Consider the following 20,059-nt stretch of genomic DNA (forward strand, 5'->3'; position numbering starts at 1 on the left):
CGTATTAAGCCGTACTTGTAACCTATTTTTTTTTTTTTTGGATTTTACCGTGGTGTTGGATTTTTTTTTTTTTTTGATTTTATCTCAAGTCGATCTTGGAGAACTTTATTGAGTCGAAAATTTCTTAGCTACTCTATGTGTGTGTTCACGCCCAATTGTAACTAGTTTATTATCAAAATTAATTTCAATAGAATTTGATCGATTAATAATCATTTCAAAATTGCGTGGGAAAAAAATTTCAAAATTTGGCAAGTACCCAGCATTGGTACCACATGTTTGTCGAAATACCCATGCTTCATAGTCTCAAGATAATTTTAAATGACGAATTTTTATATATTTTTAATTATTTTTTTGCAAAGTATATATTATTTAAAATTTAATTTTTTCATTATTGAGATAAAAAATTATTTATTAAATATTTAAATTTAATTTTTTTTGTATTTGAGGGGTAAATTGATTTTTAAGGTATAGTTTGCGGATAAAATGAAATTTCAAATGAATTTTGGTGCCACGTTAGTACATTCTGTCTAATTGTAAACAGAATGTGACGGTAGGAGCCAAATTGATCAAAATTTTGAAAGTTTAGGTGTAAAATCGATATTAATTAAAGTCTAAAGGTCAAATTGAAAAACACGTGAAAGTTTGAGAGACAAAATGATATTTTGTCTTTTTATAATTAAAAGTTCAATATATACAAATTCGTAAATAAAAAATAAAATAATATGTACTAATAATTGTGGTGCCTTTGTCTAATTAACCCCTCATGAATTTTGGTACATAGAGGTTGGTGATGGATAATGAGTGGGCCATCTTGTGGTTATGGAATATAGTGAGGCATGTTATGATTGGTGAAGAGAAAGGTGTGATTCATAATTTTGAATTGAATTTTGGTACATTGAGGTAGGTGATGGACAGAGACCTGATGAAATTGAATGAGTGGGCCATCTTGAAAGAGAAGTTATTTGGTGGTTATGAAATATAGTGAGACGTGTTATGATTAGTGAACAGAGAGATATGATTCATAATTTTGTATTGAGATACAGAAAAATAACAAATAATATAATGTTTGATGATTGATAAGTAACATAGCACATGATTCCCAAATATACCAAATAATTTCCATAATCAAGAGGTCGTTGAATCATTTTATTGCTTTGGTACATAGTTCGTTGCATCATTACTCATACATTGAAAAAGAGGGTAGAGGCATGGAATGCATGCGTGGGAAGAAAAGTTTGGCTTTAAATTCATTTATGCTATGAATGAAAAATATAATTATTTAAATAATTGTTTTTTTTTTAATATCTTTGTACCTACATTTTTGAGCTATACTTTATTTTGTGTCTCTCTCTCTCTTTTTTTTTTTGGGGGGGGGTTGATTATATTTTTCACCTCCGTAGTTTTATTTAAATTTTATTTTACTTTAACTCTTATAGTTTTAAATTGAACAATTTAATCCATACATCTCAAGTGTAGATTCAATTTAGTTTTTCAGTTCAAATTAATAATTTTGGGACACTTATTAATTTTCTAAAGTGTACGCATAGATAAATTAATAAAAATTTAGACAGGAAAACCAAATTAAAATTAGGCCTACACTGTAGTATATAGACTAAATTATTCAAATTTAAACAATAGACTAAAGTAAAATTTAAATCATATTATAAAGATAAGAAGCGTAATTATTATTTTTTTTTCCTCAACATTTCTGGTATATAACCATTTTTTGGAGAGGAAATTTTTTCCTCATTTATTAAAACTTCTCCACCAATATTTTTCCTCATATCAAACATAATATAAACTTATGGCACCACTTCAAAAGTGCAAAAATTCAGGATCCACCCTAAATTTTTAAGTAACCTCAGCGAAATCTTAACATGAGACCATATTTACAGGGAAAAAAAAATTACTTACATATATATTTGACTAAAATTTACATATCAAAAATGACCGAGAGCTCCCACTGTGATGTGATATTTTGATTTTGTTCTTTTTATTATTTATTCTTATTTTTATTAGAGTTCCAAAATTAAGGAGATGTATCATTGCTCTTTACATATATAGATATCAAAATTCAATTTACAGTATAAAAATATATAAATCTAAAACTATGATATCAAATAAAAAGTTAAATAAAATGAGTGAAATGTTAACATTACTCTCCAGGCACTTTCAACAACAAAAGCAATAATTAAATTTGTATAATTTAACTTATTTATCATATCAAGTTTTAGAAAGTAATTATGAAAATTCAACTCCATCTATATTGTGCAGGTAATTCTATTTCCACATACTAAATATTTTCAGTGCACATCTTTTTTCAAGGTACACACTTATGCTGTGTTTGGTTGGGGAATTTGGGGAGGGATTTGGAAAGGGAAATGGAAAAGGTAGCTGAAATGTGAATAAATCATGCCTATATTTCACATAGTTTCATACACCTTTTCCCTTTCCCTTTCCAAATCCCTCCCAAAATCCCCTAACCAAACATAGCATTAATGATTTTTAAACACCAAGTTTTGTTCAATACACATCATTCCTTGTCAAAAATACCCCTAACTCCTTCAAGCCAAACCTAACCTAACATAACCCTAGCCACCACTTGTAACACCCCCAAATTAATTAAATTAAAACATTACTCATAACATGATTAATCTGAAATCTTACCATGCCAAACAATAACATTAATCCCAAAAGCCCTCTTTTCCATTGAACTACATATCAAATATTGCAAAATTCTAGATTCTTGTCTTAGTTACAACAACATTAACAAAGTTTAAGAAGCTAAAGGATAAAAATAATAATGTCTTAAAGGCGTATAAACATCAAGGCAAGACCTTGCTATACAATAAAATGGACACGCGGTTTCAAAATACATATGCTCGGAGCTTCCACATAACACATCCATGAGCCTTCGTGCCCCAACAAAACAAAAGAGTCCCCCTCATTCTTGTAGGGGTGGTTGCACATCACCGATTCCTGAAATTGTTAGATAGGAGTGAGCCAGATGCTTAGTAGAAGTACTTTTAGCAAAGTATCTAGTTATTCGAAAATCTATATGGCATTATCACAACCAAACATATTTAATTCAACTCATAGTATTAATTTATGAAAGAATACATGAATTCATAACTTCCACAACTTTACAATTCAACAGCAGGGGGTAAATACGCCATGAAGTCCCTAAAGAGAATCCCAATACATACATATACATAGGTGTATATCCGAACTATTCTCACATTTGCCGGTTATTAATACGGCAGGGAATAGACACCCAAAATCATCCATTTTTTCACTTTTACCGACTACAATACGGCAGGACCAGTAGACACCCAAAAACACTTTCCCACATTCGTTCGGCGATAAGCTCAAGACAGGACAATTGGACACCTAAACTTTTCTCGGTGCTGGTACTAACAACACACAACTCTTTCCAAAAACCGACTCTCTACCTAGACCCACATGCTATTTACCACCCCCTTAAACAATCTTTCCAAGATTTCCAAGTATTCATACATTCTTTAGGTAAAGGGTAATGTACGCCACTTAAGTAATGTAATGGAGTAATGAGGAACAATATTCATAATTCAAGAAAAATCTCAAGAGGTTCCAATTTCACAAGTCTCAATCAATATATATTTAAAATAGGGTAAACTTCACTTTACCCCCTTGTGATTTGGGCCATGTGTGGATTACTCCCCTGACATTCGGATATCATCACGTAACCTCCATGTGGTTGATAGACTAAAACGCACACTAACTTCTGTTAACAGAAGTTGTAAATTGACAATTATACCTTTATATATATTATTTCAGGGAAACCCAATTCTATTTCTCTCCATCTTCATCTTCTTCTTCTCTCTCTCCATTTCAACTTTATATGTGTACATACATATACATATATATACATATACAATCTCATCTTGATATTTTTCTTGATAATGTGTACATATATACATATCAAACCCAGTTCGAATGCAAAGCCCCTGTCCGAATGAATGGAAATTTTGAGATTGAAGTTGGAGAAATTCATAGATCACTGAGGTATTTTACTTCATAAATTCATAGATCGCTGAGGTATCATTGAGGTATTCGGAGAAATTCAAAGCCCCTGTTCGTCTCAAGTATTTTACTTGAAGCAACCATGCCCAGTTCATAGTATCATGTTAATTCCTTCTATGTTGACCTAGTTTTCTAGGCTATCATACAAGCTAAGCTACCCTTTGGGGCATGAAATAGATTGAATTAAACCGTGTCACATATCAAGAGAAGTTGAACCCAATGGTGCTGGAACTGACCCTTGTAGGATAATATAATACAAGTAAAATTTAAGAAGAATTTAGATCATGGCTTGATTTAGGTATATATATTCCTAAAATCTGTTAAGACGCTTCAGATAAAACTATATTAAAAGAAAAGTTTACCACCATGGGCATCCATAGATTCAACCTCCTACTGTCAAACCTTGACATCCGCAACCCATCCTACCCAACTGTCCTCCGATCCTACATCCGCAACCGCCGCTTCAACACCTCCTCCACCCCCAAACCCCTCATCATCATCACTATTATTTAGGCTTGTTCCAGTGCCGAAAACTATGACGGTTTTTCGGGTTGAGAAAGGATTGGATCACAACGCAATAGAGCTTGTTCATCGATGGCAATTCGTTTAAGATAAGATCGATAATGGGTTGTTTATGAGGCTTCTGATTCAGCCAATTAGTAATAGAACACAAAAGAGTGTGAAAACGATTCGAGCAACCTTCATTTCATTGTTTCTGGATAATTCAAATCAACTCATGACAGTGATGAATGGAGACTTTCCTAAACTGGGTTTGCAAAAACAGGACGGTATGGAAATGAGTTGGATTCAATCTGTGCTTTACTGGGCAAATTTCGACCCAAACTAATCCCCCAAAAGAAAAAAAACCTGCAGATCTATAGAATGTTTTTGATAGAAATTAATTTGTTTAAATTAATTTAGGTTTTTGTTTTGGGTTGTAATTTTAGAGAGAGAATGAAGAAGACCCATGGCATTTCTTTGCAAATTTAAAGATGTTCTAGGGGTATTTTGGTCATAAAATGTGACTTACTCTATGTCTGGGCGTTTGAACTACACAACCCGTTAACTTGGATGGAAAAGTGAACGGTGCGTTTTAGTCCACCAACCACAAGGGGGTTATGTGGTGATATCTGAATGTCAGGGGGGTAATCCGCACATGGCCCAAACCACAAGGGGGTAAAGTGAAGTTTGCCTTTTAAAATATCATAATCCATTCATCAATTTTAAAGAATTAAAAATCAATTTCATCTTTTTCCCAAATTTTATAACTAGGGTTTTCATAAATTTGGGACTTTTACCACTAAATCATGTTAAATGTTATTTCCCAACTAAAATCTTCATAATCCATAGCCATTAATAGAAATCATAAGAAAATGTTGAGAAAATTTTATTTTCGAAACAAAACCCACTTTTGTAAACTCAAAACATTAAATTATAACATCAATGTCATAATAGCACCACATAAACACCCTCAAAATAAAGAGATACAAGATTAAAAGTAATCCTATCTCAAAGATAAAAGTAGAGAAACTAGATCAAGAAGATTCCTTTGAAAAACCCAAAATTCAATCAGTCAAAATGTTGATCTTTACTTGTTCTTCATCTTTAACGTAAGATCTATGGTGGATTCTTGGTGAAAAATAGATGAAATCAGGGTTTGGAGGTCTAAGGTTCCGGGTATGGAGGAGAGGAAGAGAAAAGAGGAAGAAAGAATGAAAAGTTTGGGTCAAAAAGTGACTTTAAAGTGCTTGAATTTGAACAGACTGCTCGAGTGGTCAAAGCTTGGCTTGAGCGGTCAAATTAAACTTCCATAATCTCAGAATCCCGCATAAATTGCTCGAAGCGGTTAAAAGTTCGCTCGAGCGGACTTGCTTCCAGCACATGTACTCAAATTTCAAATGAGCATAATTCCCTCGTCCAGATTCCGTTTTAGGTCGTTCTTGTATCCAAATCCAAGACCCGAAAACAAGCATTCCAATGGTTCTAGCCTCACATCCAAATTAAAAGTGTGGAAAGATAAAAAGGAAAAAGAGTGAAGATTGTTCATAGGACAATTATCCAAATCAATGTTTTTGGTTTAATCCTACGTTACCATTATGATATCACTCCAATCAATACTCTAAAATCAATCAAAGAGGCTTCAAGTACAATAATAAGAGAGTCAAAAGAAATCCTACTAGTCCAAGGAGTACGAAGTGTTACAATCTCCCCACCTTAGGAAATTTCCTGCCTAAAATTAGTCACTTTAAGATTTAAAGTTTGGGTGAACCTAAATTGAACAAATATTTGAACTAACACTCTTACCAACTAATCACAAATGACCTCTATGCAATAACAAGTTTCTGGAAGAGTCTCCCAACACAAAGGATTTTGCGTGGTGAACAACAAGAAACAATTCCCACAAAAGGAGATAAGGTAACACAATGATGTGACAACACCTCAAATGATGTGAACAACAATTCGAAAGTGGTATGTCTCTCTTTCAACTCATTCGCAAGAATTACCTCTACGAGCCACAAGAGACCATTGATCCTACGAAACAAAAATCAAGCAAAAGGTGTCACTAACATACCCTACAATACTCACGTCTCAAACAGACTCGGACTCAAGGGAATAGCTCTCGGTTATCTAACGACCTAAAATCTTAGAAAGATAATCTCTCACATCACATTCACACCTCAAGAAACAACTATCGGTCACTCGGCAACCAAATTTTCAAACGATTACCTCACACTACTTCATAAGTCCTCAACGCCCTCTGATGAGAAGAAAAGATTCTAATAAGAGTTCCATTCGCCAATTATGACCTTCAACAAAACACAACCCAACAAAACCCAAGCACCATGAACTATGTTCTTACAACACAAACTAGTATTTCATACCCACATATTTACTTAGTTGCATTTTTGAAATACTTAAGAACCAAAAACACCCAAAAATAATATTTCCTGACTTTTGAAATTAAAAGAGATTATTCTTGGTAAAAAACCTTATATATATATATATATATATATATATATATATATATATATATAATATTTTAGACGTGTACAAGTGATTTGTAAAAGTAAAGAGTTTGAAAATTTATTTATTTATTTATTTTTGAAATAGTTAAGGATTATACACATCATAAGACTCAATAGGTCCTTTTCATGACTATTTGTCATTTACTCACTAGTTTATCCGTAACGATAAATTCTCAATTTGGGCAAAAATAAGGTCATACTCAATAGGAAAACTCTATTCTAAACTCTTTTATCAAACATATTTCAACTGACGACTCCCAAATGTCACCCAACCAATGATCCTGTCACCATGGTGATGCCACAATCCATTTACAATTATACAAGAAACAACAATTCAAAAAAATAACGATAAGGTTAAATAAAACAACAAATAAGCTTTGCTTATAAATTTGGAAAATCGTTTTCCCTCACAACTATCATTACAATTCATCAACCACTCATTAACATTTTTCAACTCGCAAAAATAATTTTCGCAACTGCCCTATCTTGGGTATCATTGACTACTTTTATGGACAACGAACAATAATAAGATAAAAAAGAAGGAAATTGGGTGTTAGGCCCTACTATTATATTGTTAATTATTAATTATTTTTAAATTATACATAATTGTCTCAAGTTTTGTTTTAAAAAAAATAAAATTAAGTGGAGTGTCATCTACGTTTAAAAAATAAAATTAAGTAATTGTCCTCCTATATCTACGAAGACACGAGGGTCAAATTATAAATATATATATATATATATATAAATAAATATATATAATAAAAGAAATTTATTTCTCATAACTAGTGTGAATTATAATCACTAGCTTGCAAAGAAGAAAAAAGACGAATAACATCAATTATTTGATCACATTATTTAAAATTATAATATCGATTTTATTACAAATATTTCAAACATATTTTATAGATATTTTAAACATATTTTAGATTGGCTTACATTTATTGTCTTTTATAAATCAATCAATGTGGATATATATATATATATATATATATATATATGTATAAACATTTATGTATATACATATATTTATTTTTTCATATTATTTTTCAATTTCTATGCCTAGAAAAATTGATATTTCAGTTCATACATTTTTTCCTTGTAAATTTTTGTTAGTATTCTTGTTCACCCCCACAACATTGAAATCCTAACTCCATTAAATCTGATTCACGTATTATTTTTATTTTTGTAATTTTATTCATAAATATTTTTATTTTTCTTCACTATCTAGAAGTATTGATGTGAATAGGCCAACTACTCCTCCAATAGCTGAAAGGTAAGGTAGTTGGTCTTCCTTCAACTTATTGTCAAATACAATATCATATCAGCAATTATTGAACTAAAAACCTACAATATTGTAACCAAACTCTGAATGCATATATGATAATAGCAAGCGAATCATATGTGTTACATGTATTGAGTGAAGCCAAAAACAGAAAAAGAAAAAGAAAAAGAAAAAGAAAATAGTAAAATACATGGCAGAAGTTGCAGTATGCTCAACTATCAACAATTTGGAGGCATTGTTAGTGCATGATGAACCAAAATTGTTGAGGAAGGTCCACAGAGAAGTTTCCATTATCAAAGCTGAATTGGAGAGCATAAAATCAATACTAAAAGATGCAGATTGGAGGGCTGAAACAGGAAACGAAAACGCGAAAACTTGGGTGAAACAAGTTCGAGAGTTGGCTCAACAGATTGAGGATGTCTTCGACCAATACACGATTCACTTGTCAGAACGTCGTCTGCGTCGCGGCTTCATCAATTTTCTCAACAAAGTCACTCGCTCGATCGTTAAACTAAAGCCACAACATGACATAGCCTCTAAGATTCAAGAAATTAAACAAACCATTGTTGAGATCAAGAAAAAGGCTAGTGGGTATGAATCATCAAACAGTGAAACTGATCAAGATGATCCTCGTGTCGCTTCGCTTTTCGTGGAGGAAGATGAAGTTGTGGGTATTGAATACACCAGAGAAGAATTGGTTGACATGTTGGTAAGTGGAGAGACAAATCGGATGGTGATCTCGCTAGTAGGTATGGGCGGGGTTGGAAAAACCACTCTTGCTAAGAAAGTTCACGACAATCAAAAAGTGCTTGCGCATTTTGATTGTCGTGCTTGGATCACTGTTTCTCAATCATACAAGATAGAGGAGATTCTCAGAATGTTGATAAAGCAGCTATACCAATCAAGAAATGAGTCTCCACCTCCGGGAATCGATGCTATGGACCAAAACTCGCTCACTGACAACGTTAGAGGATATTTACTTCAAAAGAGGTATGAAATTGTCTTTGATGATGTTTGGAGAACAGACTTTTGGAGATTCGTAAAACATGCTTTACCTAAAAATAGCAAAGGAAGTAGGGTAATTATAACCACACGCAACAAAGAAGTTGCTAGTTTTTGCAAAGAATCTTCACTTGATTATGTCTATGAGATTCAATCCCTACCTGAAAACGAGGCTTGGAGACTCTTTTGTATGAAAGCCTTCCAATGGGACTTTGGGGGTGTTTGTCCCTCCGAATTGGAGAAAGTATCTCGCGAGATTGTTAGAAAATGTGAAGGATTACCGCTTGCAATTGTGGCAATAGGCGGTCTGCTGTCCACTAAAAATAGGGTTGTATCCGAATGGCAAAAATTCTATGATAGCCTTGGCTCTGAGTTAGAAAGGAATCCTAATCTTACAAGCATCAAAAAAATTGTGTTGCTTAGTTACCACAATTTGCCTTACTTCCTCAAACCGTGTTTCTTGTACTTCGGTATAATACCCGAGGATTATTCTATCACTTGTGGAAGACTAGTCCGACTTTGGATGGCTGAGGGTTTCATTGAAGAACAAAAAGGCAAAACATTGGAAGAAGTTGCAGAAGAATACTTGATTGAGCTCATCCTTAGAAACTTGGTTCAAGTGTCAAGTACAAAAATTAATGGAAGAGTTAAGAATTGTCGGGTTCATGATGTAGTGCGTGAGATCATCCTCTCAAAGTCCGAGGAGTTGAGTTTCTGCCATGTTTTAGCAGACGAGGATTCAAGTCCCAATAATCAAAGTCGACGACTATCAATGCATATGAAGAACAGAATGGATGAGATTCAGGAAAGCACACATATTTCCCGAATTCGTTCTTTTTTTCTTTTTGCAGTGGGAGAGCTGCCAAAAACAGGTCCTCGTTGGGTGAACTAGCTGCAAATTTCAAGCTTTTAAAAGTACTAGATCTTCAAGATGCTCCTCTAGATCAACTACATGAAGAAGTGGGGAATCTATTTCATTTGCAATACCTAAGTGTGAAGAATACAAGTGTGAAGACAATTCCAAAGTCTATTGGTAAGCTACAAAACCTGCAAACTTTGAATTTGAGATGCTCTCTCGTGCTTGAGCTACCAATCGAGATCAATAGGCTCCATAAGTTGCGACATCTTCTAACCGTTTTTTATAACTATGATATTGATATAAGTTTGGATACTATAAGAGGAGTGAAAATAAAAGGAGCGATAGGGCGTTTAGAACAGTTGCAAAAGTTATGGGGTGTGGATGCAGAAGAATGGGGCAACCTTGTTTTTAAAGAGCTGGAAAATTTGAGGCAGTTGCGGAAGTTTGGCATTTCCAAAGTGAGAAGAGAAAATTGGAGGGTTCTTTGTGCTGCCATTGAGAAGATGAAACACCTTAGGGTTTTGGGGATACGGGCTAAAAGTGAAGATGAGATTCTGGATTTACATTCTCTTTCTTCACCACCTGAATATCTTGAACGTCTCTACATGGGGGGTTATTTAGTGACGTTGCCAGATTGGATCCCAAACCTACAGCATCTATTCGTAATACGTCTACACTGGTCAGGTTTGACCGCTAATGCGATAAAATCCCTTCAAGTGTTGCCTAATTTACTAAAGCTTGATATCTATCAGGGTTATGATGGACAGAGTTTGCATTTTGAGGTTGGAGGGTTTCAAAAACTTAAGGTGTTATATCTACAAGGCTTGAAGCGATTGAATTCCATGGTAATAGAGGATGGAGCGTTGCCTCTTCTTGAAGAACTATGGATTGGGCCTAGCCCGCAACTGAAGGAGGTACCCTATGGCTTCCACCACCTCAAAAGACTCGCAACTCTTTCCTTTTATGATATGCCAATAAAGTTCTTAGGTAGAATGCAACCGGAAGAAGGAGAAGACTATTGGATTATTCGGCATATACCCGATATCAAGTTCTCATTCAAGTCTACAGGATTATACTACAAAACCTATAGCCTTCAAGATTTCCAAGTCACATGTGAAAGACAAAGGTCTGAGTAAAGCTCAAAACGCCAAAAATGTCAATTCAAGGTTTGCTCCCTAAATTTTCAAGCTATACAATTAATTTCTTGGTTCATGAATAATTTCTCTCGACATGTTTTGATATTATAGATGAACTTGATTTAACCACTATAAATCCAATTTAGGGAACATAATTCATTCTTGGATTTGAAACTTGGATGAACTCCAATTCAGGTTCCACGATGCTAAAGACAACAAATTTCTTTTGTCAAGGTTTCCCTCTAAAACATTTTAAAGTATTTTCTCTAAAAACTCTAAAATCTGAAACAATTTTTTAGTATTTTTAATGTGAGATGTTTTTTATTTTTATTTTAGTTCTTTCCATTGTTAATGTTTGTTGCATTTTTTGTCATAGGAAATATAGATGTGCATCGAAGTTGATGGATTCTGGTCTTACCGCCAACACATACGGTTGAAGGAAATTCAATTGCAGGGGATTGAAAAATACAAAATTGAAATTGTCTGATGAATACCTCTCTAGTCAGTGTTGGTTTTTATTTTCGTTTGGTTGGTTTTTTACTTCGTGAAAAGAGAAAAAATGGCATCTCCTTCTCTCCCTCCAAAATCAGCATGGCTCTTTCTTATGTTTTATTATTATTGTTGTTGTTGACCAAGACAACATGTGTGGATTTCTCTTAGTATCCCTTGTTATTTTTAATAACTATGTAATGTTTAATTAGACAAATATAATAAGATCATCCACTCCTTTGTTGTAACATCATTGCACTATGTTCTATTTCTTTTTCTGATCTTTTATTCTGCAATCATTCTAAGTCTTTTTTTTTTAAACATTATCTGTAGTTCACACAAATAATTCATCTAGTTTCAATCGACTTTAGGAGATGCATTGATCAATTGTGAATTTTTATTATAACCAAACTGGTTCTATGTTACTTTTCTTTTTTCTAATTATTCACACAACAGGATTCTAGCCACGTGTCATGACATAAAGAGTATACTGTTATCATTCTAGCTAGGTGTCATGGCTTAAGAGTGCAATCTCAGAATTTATTAGGAGGAATAAAGACTTTTAGCAATATTAAGAGGGCAAGATAGGTTTTGGAAAGTTAAAATTTGACGCTTGAAAATGCAGATAGCAGAAGATAAATAAAAAGTGCTGTAGTTTGAAGAACTGAAAAATATGCATCTTGGAAATTTATTTGTAGAAGAGAAATTTGTCTACCATAGGTCATTGTAAAACTTTTTTTAATAACATCTAAAGGGGATGGAGTGAAGTTTTGGAAACACAAGTGGTGTTGAGAAGGGGCTCTTGATAGGGCCTTTCTTGCTATTTTCTTCTTGTTGTTGACAACTAAGGGTCATAGATACGGGCAGGCGACACAATAGCTTTTAAAATATGCAAGACGTGACATGTAGGGAGACACAAAATGCATAGTTTAGATAGTTATTATATATCATTTATATGAATATCTTATTCACTGATAAATACAGAACAACAAAACTCTAACTCTTGAGGTCAAAAGGAGGGATTAATTTGTATAAATCTACTTTGTTTTTCATTTATCATTGTGTGACTAGGTACTTATCTTACAAAAACAAATCGTTATTTGTAGGTGATTAATACGCTTGTTCAACTGTTCAAAGTGTGTCCAAATTTTAAAAAATAAACAAATAATACAATACCTATTGGGTAGCAATTGACTGAGTGTTGACACTCCACCTCGGGAGTGTCTGTGCTTCTTAGGTTTGATAAGGAAGCCTTGATGGTAGATTATGTTAGGGGTGTGGGTAGAGATGGCTTTTGAGATGTTGGGTTGAGGAGGAATTTTCCAAAAAGGGGTTGGGTATTTCATAGAGATGTGAAGGTATTTTGTGTAGTTGGTGGGGATTGGGGAGGCAGGGTGGTTAAGCAAAGCAGAATTCGTGGTGTTCAGTTCCATTGTGCTTGATGTGGCTTATTTAGGAGCATTTTACAAGAGGACCTTTACAAGAGTATAATGACCTAAGAAGCATAGATACAGACTTATAGACGCATGAATAGTTAAAATTTTAAAAAATAGAAGATATGAAATGCACAGGACACGTGCTAAATATATAATTTTACAAATTTATTATATGTTATATATTTATTCTCATTAAATTTATTAACTTTGGGTATGTTACTCTAATGATTTAAATAATTATAATAAATAAATAGGACACTGTGTGTCCCCAGGGTCACTTCCTCCCATGTCCGACATCTGTATGTGACCTCTAGAGAGGTGTTCATACTTTATAGATGCCTCTATATAGGCTTAAGGTAGTAATATTATTATTGTTTTGGTTATTTAGCCTATTTCGTATAGTTGGTTGACAAGGAAGGTTTTGCCTAACGTGTCACACCCCAAATTCGGGCATGACCGGCCGTGGCCCACAGGGCCTTAGCCCAAGGCACACGTAAGCCTAAACACGCATTCAATTTCACCTTGAACAATTGAACAATAGTCCAATAATAAATAACCAAAACTCAATTCAGACATGCCACAATTATAAACGGCAAAATCAACCGTAATAAAAAACCATCCAAATTTATGGGATATAAACAACCCACATATCAAAAATAATCCTAAATGAACTTCGATAAGAATAAATATAAATATGCACAAACTTGACATAACACTCTAAACTAAAGGAATGCCCTAGAGGTCCATGCAATTGAGTCCCCGCTACACCATGAGTCCACTCTAAGTCCTTCTAACACCTGGAAATCGTAAACAATTAAGTCAGCTGATAGCTCAGTGAGTAGCAACATGGATAGTAAATACAGTTTTGAAAACAGGGTTCAATTCCAAAATAAGATATATATCACAGAAACTAGATTGGTATACAGTTTGGTAAATACAATCTGTTTCAAAAAGAAGGTTCCACAATTCAACACTTAAAATACTCATGTCTCGCAAAAACATGATAAACGACATTTTTCACTTAAAACAGATTATAACATGAACACCAATAATTTTTTGGGTACCAATAAAAACAAATAATCTGCCACACATTTCTCAGGCTATAAGCCCCGTTGGATCCAATACCGAACTAAGAGTCATCCTCAGGGTGGCACCTGGGCCTTTTCTCAAAGACGATCCGATTGAAGGTCACCTAGTTGTTTTTAAAGGTCTGTTCCTTACAATCGTTGAGCACTAGAGTCATCACGGCCCAACCCGGATCTGTTCCCTAGTGGCCAGAGTCACCACACACAGTGGAATAATTTCCCTGGACTAAATACACACATGGTCCCAATAATCAATACACATCAGTTTTGCAAAACATGGTAGTTCATCATTATAAACATGAGACCAAAACAAATAGTTCACAGTATGCCAAGTTCACATATGTTTCAAAAATAATTTGATTCAATTGATAATATAATAATTTATCAAAACAGTTTAATCATGAAACAACAATTTAATTTTCCAACAGTTCAGGGTAGGGGAACATTTATAAAAATATGTAGCATGAAACTACTCACCTGAAACCGAAATAATATAATCCTCGAATAGAGTGTAAAAGTCCAACTAGTGCCCTGAACCAAGTATAAAAAAAACTACACATCACAACTAATTTAAAAATACTAAAAAATAGGAACTAAGTAACCTCAACTAAAGCACACTAACACAGCTCAACCCAACTCACCGTTACTCTTAAATATTACCTAAGTTCATGTTCTTCAAGGTTTAAAATCACCAAGACATAGGTTCCGATCGAAACTTAACTAAAAATAACTTTAAGACAAAACAGTGTTTTAAACAAGTTTTCCCAATCTATTCGCTAACTTTGAAAATTACAAAACCCACTCCACGCTATTCGAAAAATTCTAAAACCCTCCAGATATCAACTAATATATCCTAAGTTTCAAACCCAATTGGTTTCACTTGATTTGTTTATCAAAATAATTATCTACAATTTATTATATCCAAACAGGTTGTTTTCTGCAGCACTTTAAAGAAATTGACGGTTCTCTTAATATACACGAGCAATCAATGCAAGGCCAAAAACATACGAGACTAGTCTCGTAACCGGTTCTAATGACACTAATTTGATAATTTTTGGATTTATACCCAAAGAGAACAACAATCCCGAATTTACTGTTTCGGACTAGTTTCCTGAACAGATTTGAATACCTCAATTTATATGGATTTCGACTCCCAAAAATTATGACAAAATTCAGATATGCAATTCAATGTGTAATTGATCTACTGTAAAAATTTCAGATTAAAATTCATCCGTTTGATATGGTTTCTTGATTTTTAAAGTTAGCGATTATGTGCAGAATTTTTGGACTAAGATTCACACCGATTATTTAACTCCTTAGATTTCTTAACAGCATATATATATACACAAAATACATACACCTACAATCTCTCCATCAATGAATTAAATTACAATATTATTAGGATAAAGAACAAAGAAAGAAGAGAAGAAAACCTAGGAAGCCACACAGCACAACACACCCAAAGCTCTCCTTCTTGGCTACAACAATAATCTTGATGATTGAAAAACCCCTCTTTTCTTCATAAACCCACGGCTGCTAGGGCTGCTAGTGTTGTGGAAAACAATTATAACAAGAGTTAGGGTTTGTGTTTATTTTATTTTATACTAGTGGTGGGCACACTTAGGTCAAATAGATAGATAAATATACAAAATACATATAAAAGTTACATGCAATTCAAATGGTAAGAGTCTAACTTATTAATTTTGTGGTCTAGAGTTCAAGTCACACCCTCTTCTCTATTTTTTTTTTAATAATAAATCTTGCTTCTCAATCAATGACTTTCACCATAAATTTATTTTAGGTTTAAAATTAATTAAAAGATCCTCCAATAATATTTAATTTGCACTTAAAGATTCATAATAAAATATTTGAGATTTGTAAAATTATTATTTAATTATTTACTTAATTTTTATATTCGGGTTCTCACATAACGTAGATAATATTTTCTGAATTCTTTTTACTTATTTTTATTTATTTATTTTGTGAGAAATTATCTAATGTTCTCGGAGTAATACTCCATGCTAGGGGTGTGTGCAGTGTGGTTTGATGCGATTTGACGATAAAATTATAATAAAATCGTAGATAACAAATTGATAAATTTACTATCCGTAATCAAACCGCTTTCAACCTATTAATTGATTAGTGTAATATATATGAAGAATATTATGCAAAATAATCTGTTAAATTTAATAAATTCAGTACCTGAATTTCTGTCATCCCCACCCCCAAACCCCTTCTTCCTTTCCTCAAGCAGGATCTGCAACAACCAAATCAACCAAACACATGCCAAATAATATATGCATATGTATACATATGTATGTATCTATAAAATAATAATAAAAAAAAAAAACAAAAAGAGATAGAGAGAGAGTGACAAGAGTTTAATATTGAGATAGAGCAAAATGGGTACTCAATGACTCTGCTTTGCATATTCATCTTTTTTTTTTTTTTTTTTTTTGATCAGCTTTGCATATTCATCTTTATTTGTAGAATGACTATGTGGTAGTCATATTCATCATTATTTGCCATTCATATATAGCAAATCACAAATCAATAGCAAGATCCAATGAAAAGATGACAAATCAATTGAATTTGGGACATACATGCCTTGAAATCAATAGAGGCGCGTGTGAGAGAGGTGAAAGCAACTGTCAGTGAACTTACACGTGGTTTGGACTGAGTTATTTGGTGAACAATAATGAAAAAAGAGAACTCGCTTTTATATTTAGTTTATAAATTTGGTAATAACTGGTGAAAAAAATATTTTCTTATTTGTCTATTTTATTTTGGGTAAACTATTAATACGTTATAATAGTTAAACTTAATTTCTATCAAGTACTATTGAAAATAAGTCCTAATAAAATCGTTACTAAAAATAATTTTTTATTTTATTTTTTGCATGTCACTAAAAATTGACAATTAATGACTTCTTTTCGTCACAATTTTTTATAAATTATCGCTAAAAACTTATAATTAGTGACATTTGTCTGTGACAATTTTAAACTGTCGTTGAAAGTTGAAAATTAGTGACTTTTTTTGTGACGATTTTTTTAAAATGTCACTAAAACTTATAATTAGTGACATTTTTTGTGTTAATTTTCAAATTGTCGCTAAAAGTTAACAATTAGTAATAATTTTTAATAGTGTATGATGAAAAACGCCATTAATTATCATAGGACTTATTGGACAATAAGTCTACCTATTAGTACCTACACATAAGTCTCCTTTTTATTTTTTACCAAAAGTGATAAGATTTAATAAGGAACATGTCCATTAATTATGAAATATTTACAATACTGAGATTATCCCTTAAAGAAAAAAAATAAATCTTGTTTATATCTCTCTTATATGTTTTACTTTCCTACTTATCTAAACGTGATAATGAGAAAATATAGCTACATTTTTTTTTTTTTTTTTTTTGGTTGAGGAAATTTCGTTTTCCCCCCTAAACTATATCCCTCTAATCGATTTCATACTCGAACTTTTGATATTGTCAATTTACCACCTCACCTATTTAAATCATGATCAATTTGCCCCTTGTCGTTATATTTAAATGGAAAAAGTTAAAAAATTACAATTTGGCCCTTAATTTCAAATTATAGATCCAAACTCACCATTTCTAGTTTCCTCTCTCACCCGAACTACCCGCTCTCATCTCTCAACCAAACAACCATCACCACCACACCATTACCATCATTAGTCCCCACTGCCACCACACACTCTAGATAGATCATCTTCTTAACCACAAACCATCACCAAATTTCATCACCAACAACATGAAGTGTTCAGGATCCAAAACCTTCAAACCTAGATTCAAAAAATAGTTTTGTTAAAGCATAAAATGCAGCTTTTCACTAATCCACCTCCATCAAATCCACACATGTTACATGGCTTAAGCAATTACTCAAATTTTATGAAGCAATTTCAACATTCGGTGTCACTTTTAGAAAAATGGCTCTATTAAGTCAAATATTTTAGTTGAATCGGGTTTTTGTTCTTTGTTAGAAATCAAAATGGAAATTTGCTATATACATATATATATATATATATATATCTGTTGGACAATCTTCACTACATTTTTTAAAATAAATTCTGTTTGTGTACTTAACAACAAACTGAATACAAAAGAAATAAAGGAAATGAAAGAATTTGTTTGATTACAAAAATCAAACCAGAAAATAAAATAAAATCAACAAAATAGATTTTTATTTTGTTACAAAAACAAAATGAAAATCTGAAACAGAAAAAATAATAAAACAGAAAATAAATTAATTACTTACCAAATTAATATGTTGAACAAATTTTCTAATCAAGTCCAGTGTTTAACACTGTGTCCTCAAGACAGATTCGTTCTCTCCACGGTGCTTTCAAAATGTGGACGTCTATCTCCCACAATAAAATGATCAACAACAAACAATAGCAGTACTACAAATTGTTTCCACAACGAACACACTAAGTGTTTACACTCTTTCTCACAGAAATTTAATGCAACAAAATGCAGAGATTTATTGCAGAGGAGAAGTACAAAAATTGCGAATGAAAAATCCAAATGAGGGCATGTCCCTCTGCCAAATATTGACTCTTCCCTGTCGACCTTCCTTTTCACCATTGTGGGGCATGTCCCTCATCATTACGAGTTAGTGGGCACACTTTCAGGAGGAAGCATGAGACAAAGCAGGAGTCTTGCTCTGTCGACAGAAGTTTCAAACAGTTAGTGGCCATGAAATAAACACAAGAAAAGGGAGATCGACAGATAGAAGTGGAGGTTTAGTATACTTGGAAAGCCTAGAAGGGAGATCGTTGGTTTCGATGTCCGTATACTGTTTTTGTGGCCCATCGTTGCATGATCCCACACGTCTACACCATAACTGCCACTGTAACTGCCCCCTGACTTCGAATATTCAAGTCCCCTCTGCCAAATATTGACTCTTCCCTGTCGACCTTCCTTTTCACCATTGTGGGGCATGTCTCTCATCATTATGAGACAAAAATCGACAGAATATTGTCCACTAAACACAACCACAATCCTTGCAAACTGGGCCGCTGAACCACAGCACTTGGCCACTCACTGTTACTGCCCCTGACTTTGAATCATCAAACTCTGCCAAATATTGAATTTTCCCTGTAATTTAATCAAAATATATTCAATGTCGGTAAACTTGTTAATATTTGAAATAACCTTTTTCTGGATTGTAATTTTACGTAACCAAAATACACAACTTATTTATATCGAAAATAAAATATACATCTCGGGTTATAATCATAAAAATGGAAACTACTTTTTTTTAAAAAAAAAAGTTCACTTATATTTTCAGCTAAATTATGATTGGTTATTTTTTTAAAATTCCTCTTTGCACCTATTTTTCCTACATCCTGCCAACAGCTGCTCCATTCAATTGAGGACACATGGCAAGTCCACCTGAAGACAAGGGTTATCAACTAACATTGAATCTTGCATGCCACCTGACTTACACGGTGGAGCAATTACTGTCAGTGCTCATGGATTTAGTGGCCAGCCTCCAAGAGGAAACATGAACGAATTGAGAGTCTGTATCTGTCGAGGAAAGGCTAAAAAAACTTGGGCACAGGTGGCAACTTCAATTATATGCACTTCGACAGGTACAAGTGAAGGTTTTATGTGGTTTCAAGACACGAAAATGACCGTGCAATTACAGAAGTTGC

The 20,059-nt window shown here is 33.2% G+C and overlaps 1 protein-coding gene and 1 long non-coding RNA gene across 3 annotated transcripts; one reads left to right on the plus strand and one right to left on the minus strand.

The window, feature by feature from the left end:
- Window positions 1-2,684: 2,684 nt before the first annotated feature.
- LOC145795123 (uncharacterized) lies at window positions 2,685-16,688 on the minus strand. The gene is made up of 2 exons (XR_014335392.1): window positions 16,580-16,688; window positions 2,685-2,979 (listed from the first exon to the last, which is right to left on the minus strand). It is a non-coding gene; the product is annotated as an uncharacterized LOC145795123 (long non-coding RNA).
- LOC114321607 (disease resistance protein RPM1) lies at window positions 8,389-12,104 on the plus strand. Of its 2 annotated transcripts, XM_082878022.1 has the most exons (3): window positions 8,410-11,397; window positions 11,514-11,601; window positions 11,744-12,104. In XM_082878022.1, the coding sequence occupies exon 1, from the start codon at window positions 8,561-8,563 to the stop codon at window positions 10,262-10,264; it is 1,704 nt and encodes a 567-aa protein (XP_082734148.1). In that variant the 5' UTR covers window positions 8,410-8,560; the 3' UTR covers window positions 10,265-11,397; window positions 11,514-11,601; window positions 11,744-12,104. The 2 variants fall into 2 exon arrangements, with proteins under 2 accessions (XP_082734147.1, XP_082734148.1); XM_082878021.1 differs by lacking the exon at window positions 11,514-11,601 and having other exon boundaries at window positions 8,389-11,397.
- Window positions 16,689-20,059: the final 3,371 nt, after the last annotated feature.

The sequence above is a fragment of the Camellia sinensis genome, chromosome 7, assembly GCF_055761805.1.
Source record: "Camellia sinensis isolate YWXY chromosome 7, ASM5576180v1, whole genome shotgun sequence".
In the NCBI taxonomy this organism is placed as follows: Eukaryota; Viridiplantae; Streptophyta; class Magnoliopsida; order Ericales; family Theaceae; genus Camellia; species Camellia sinensis.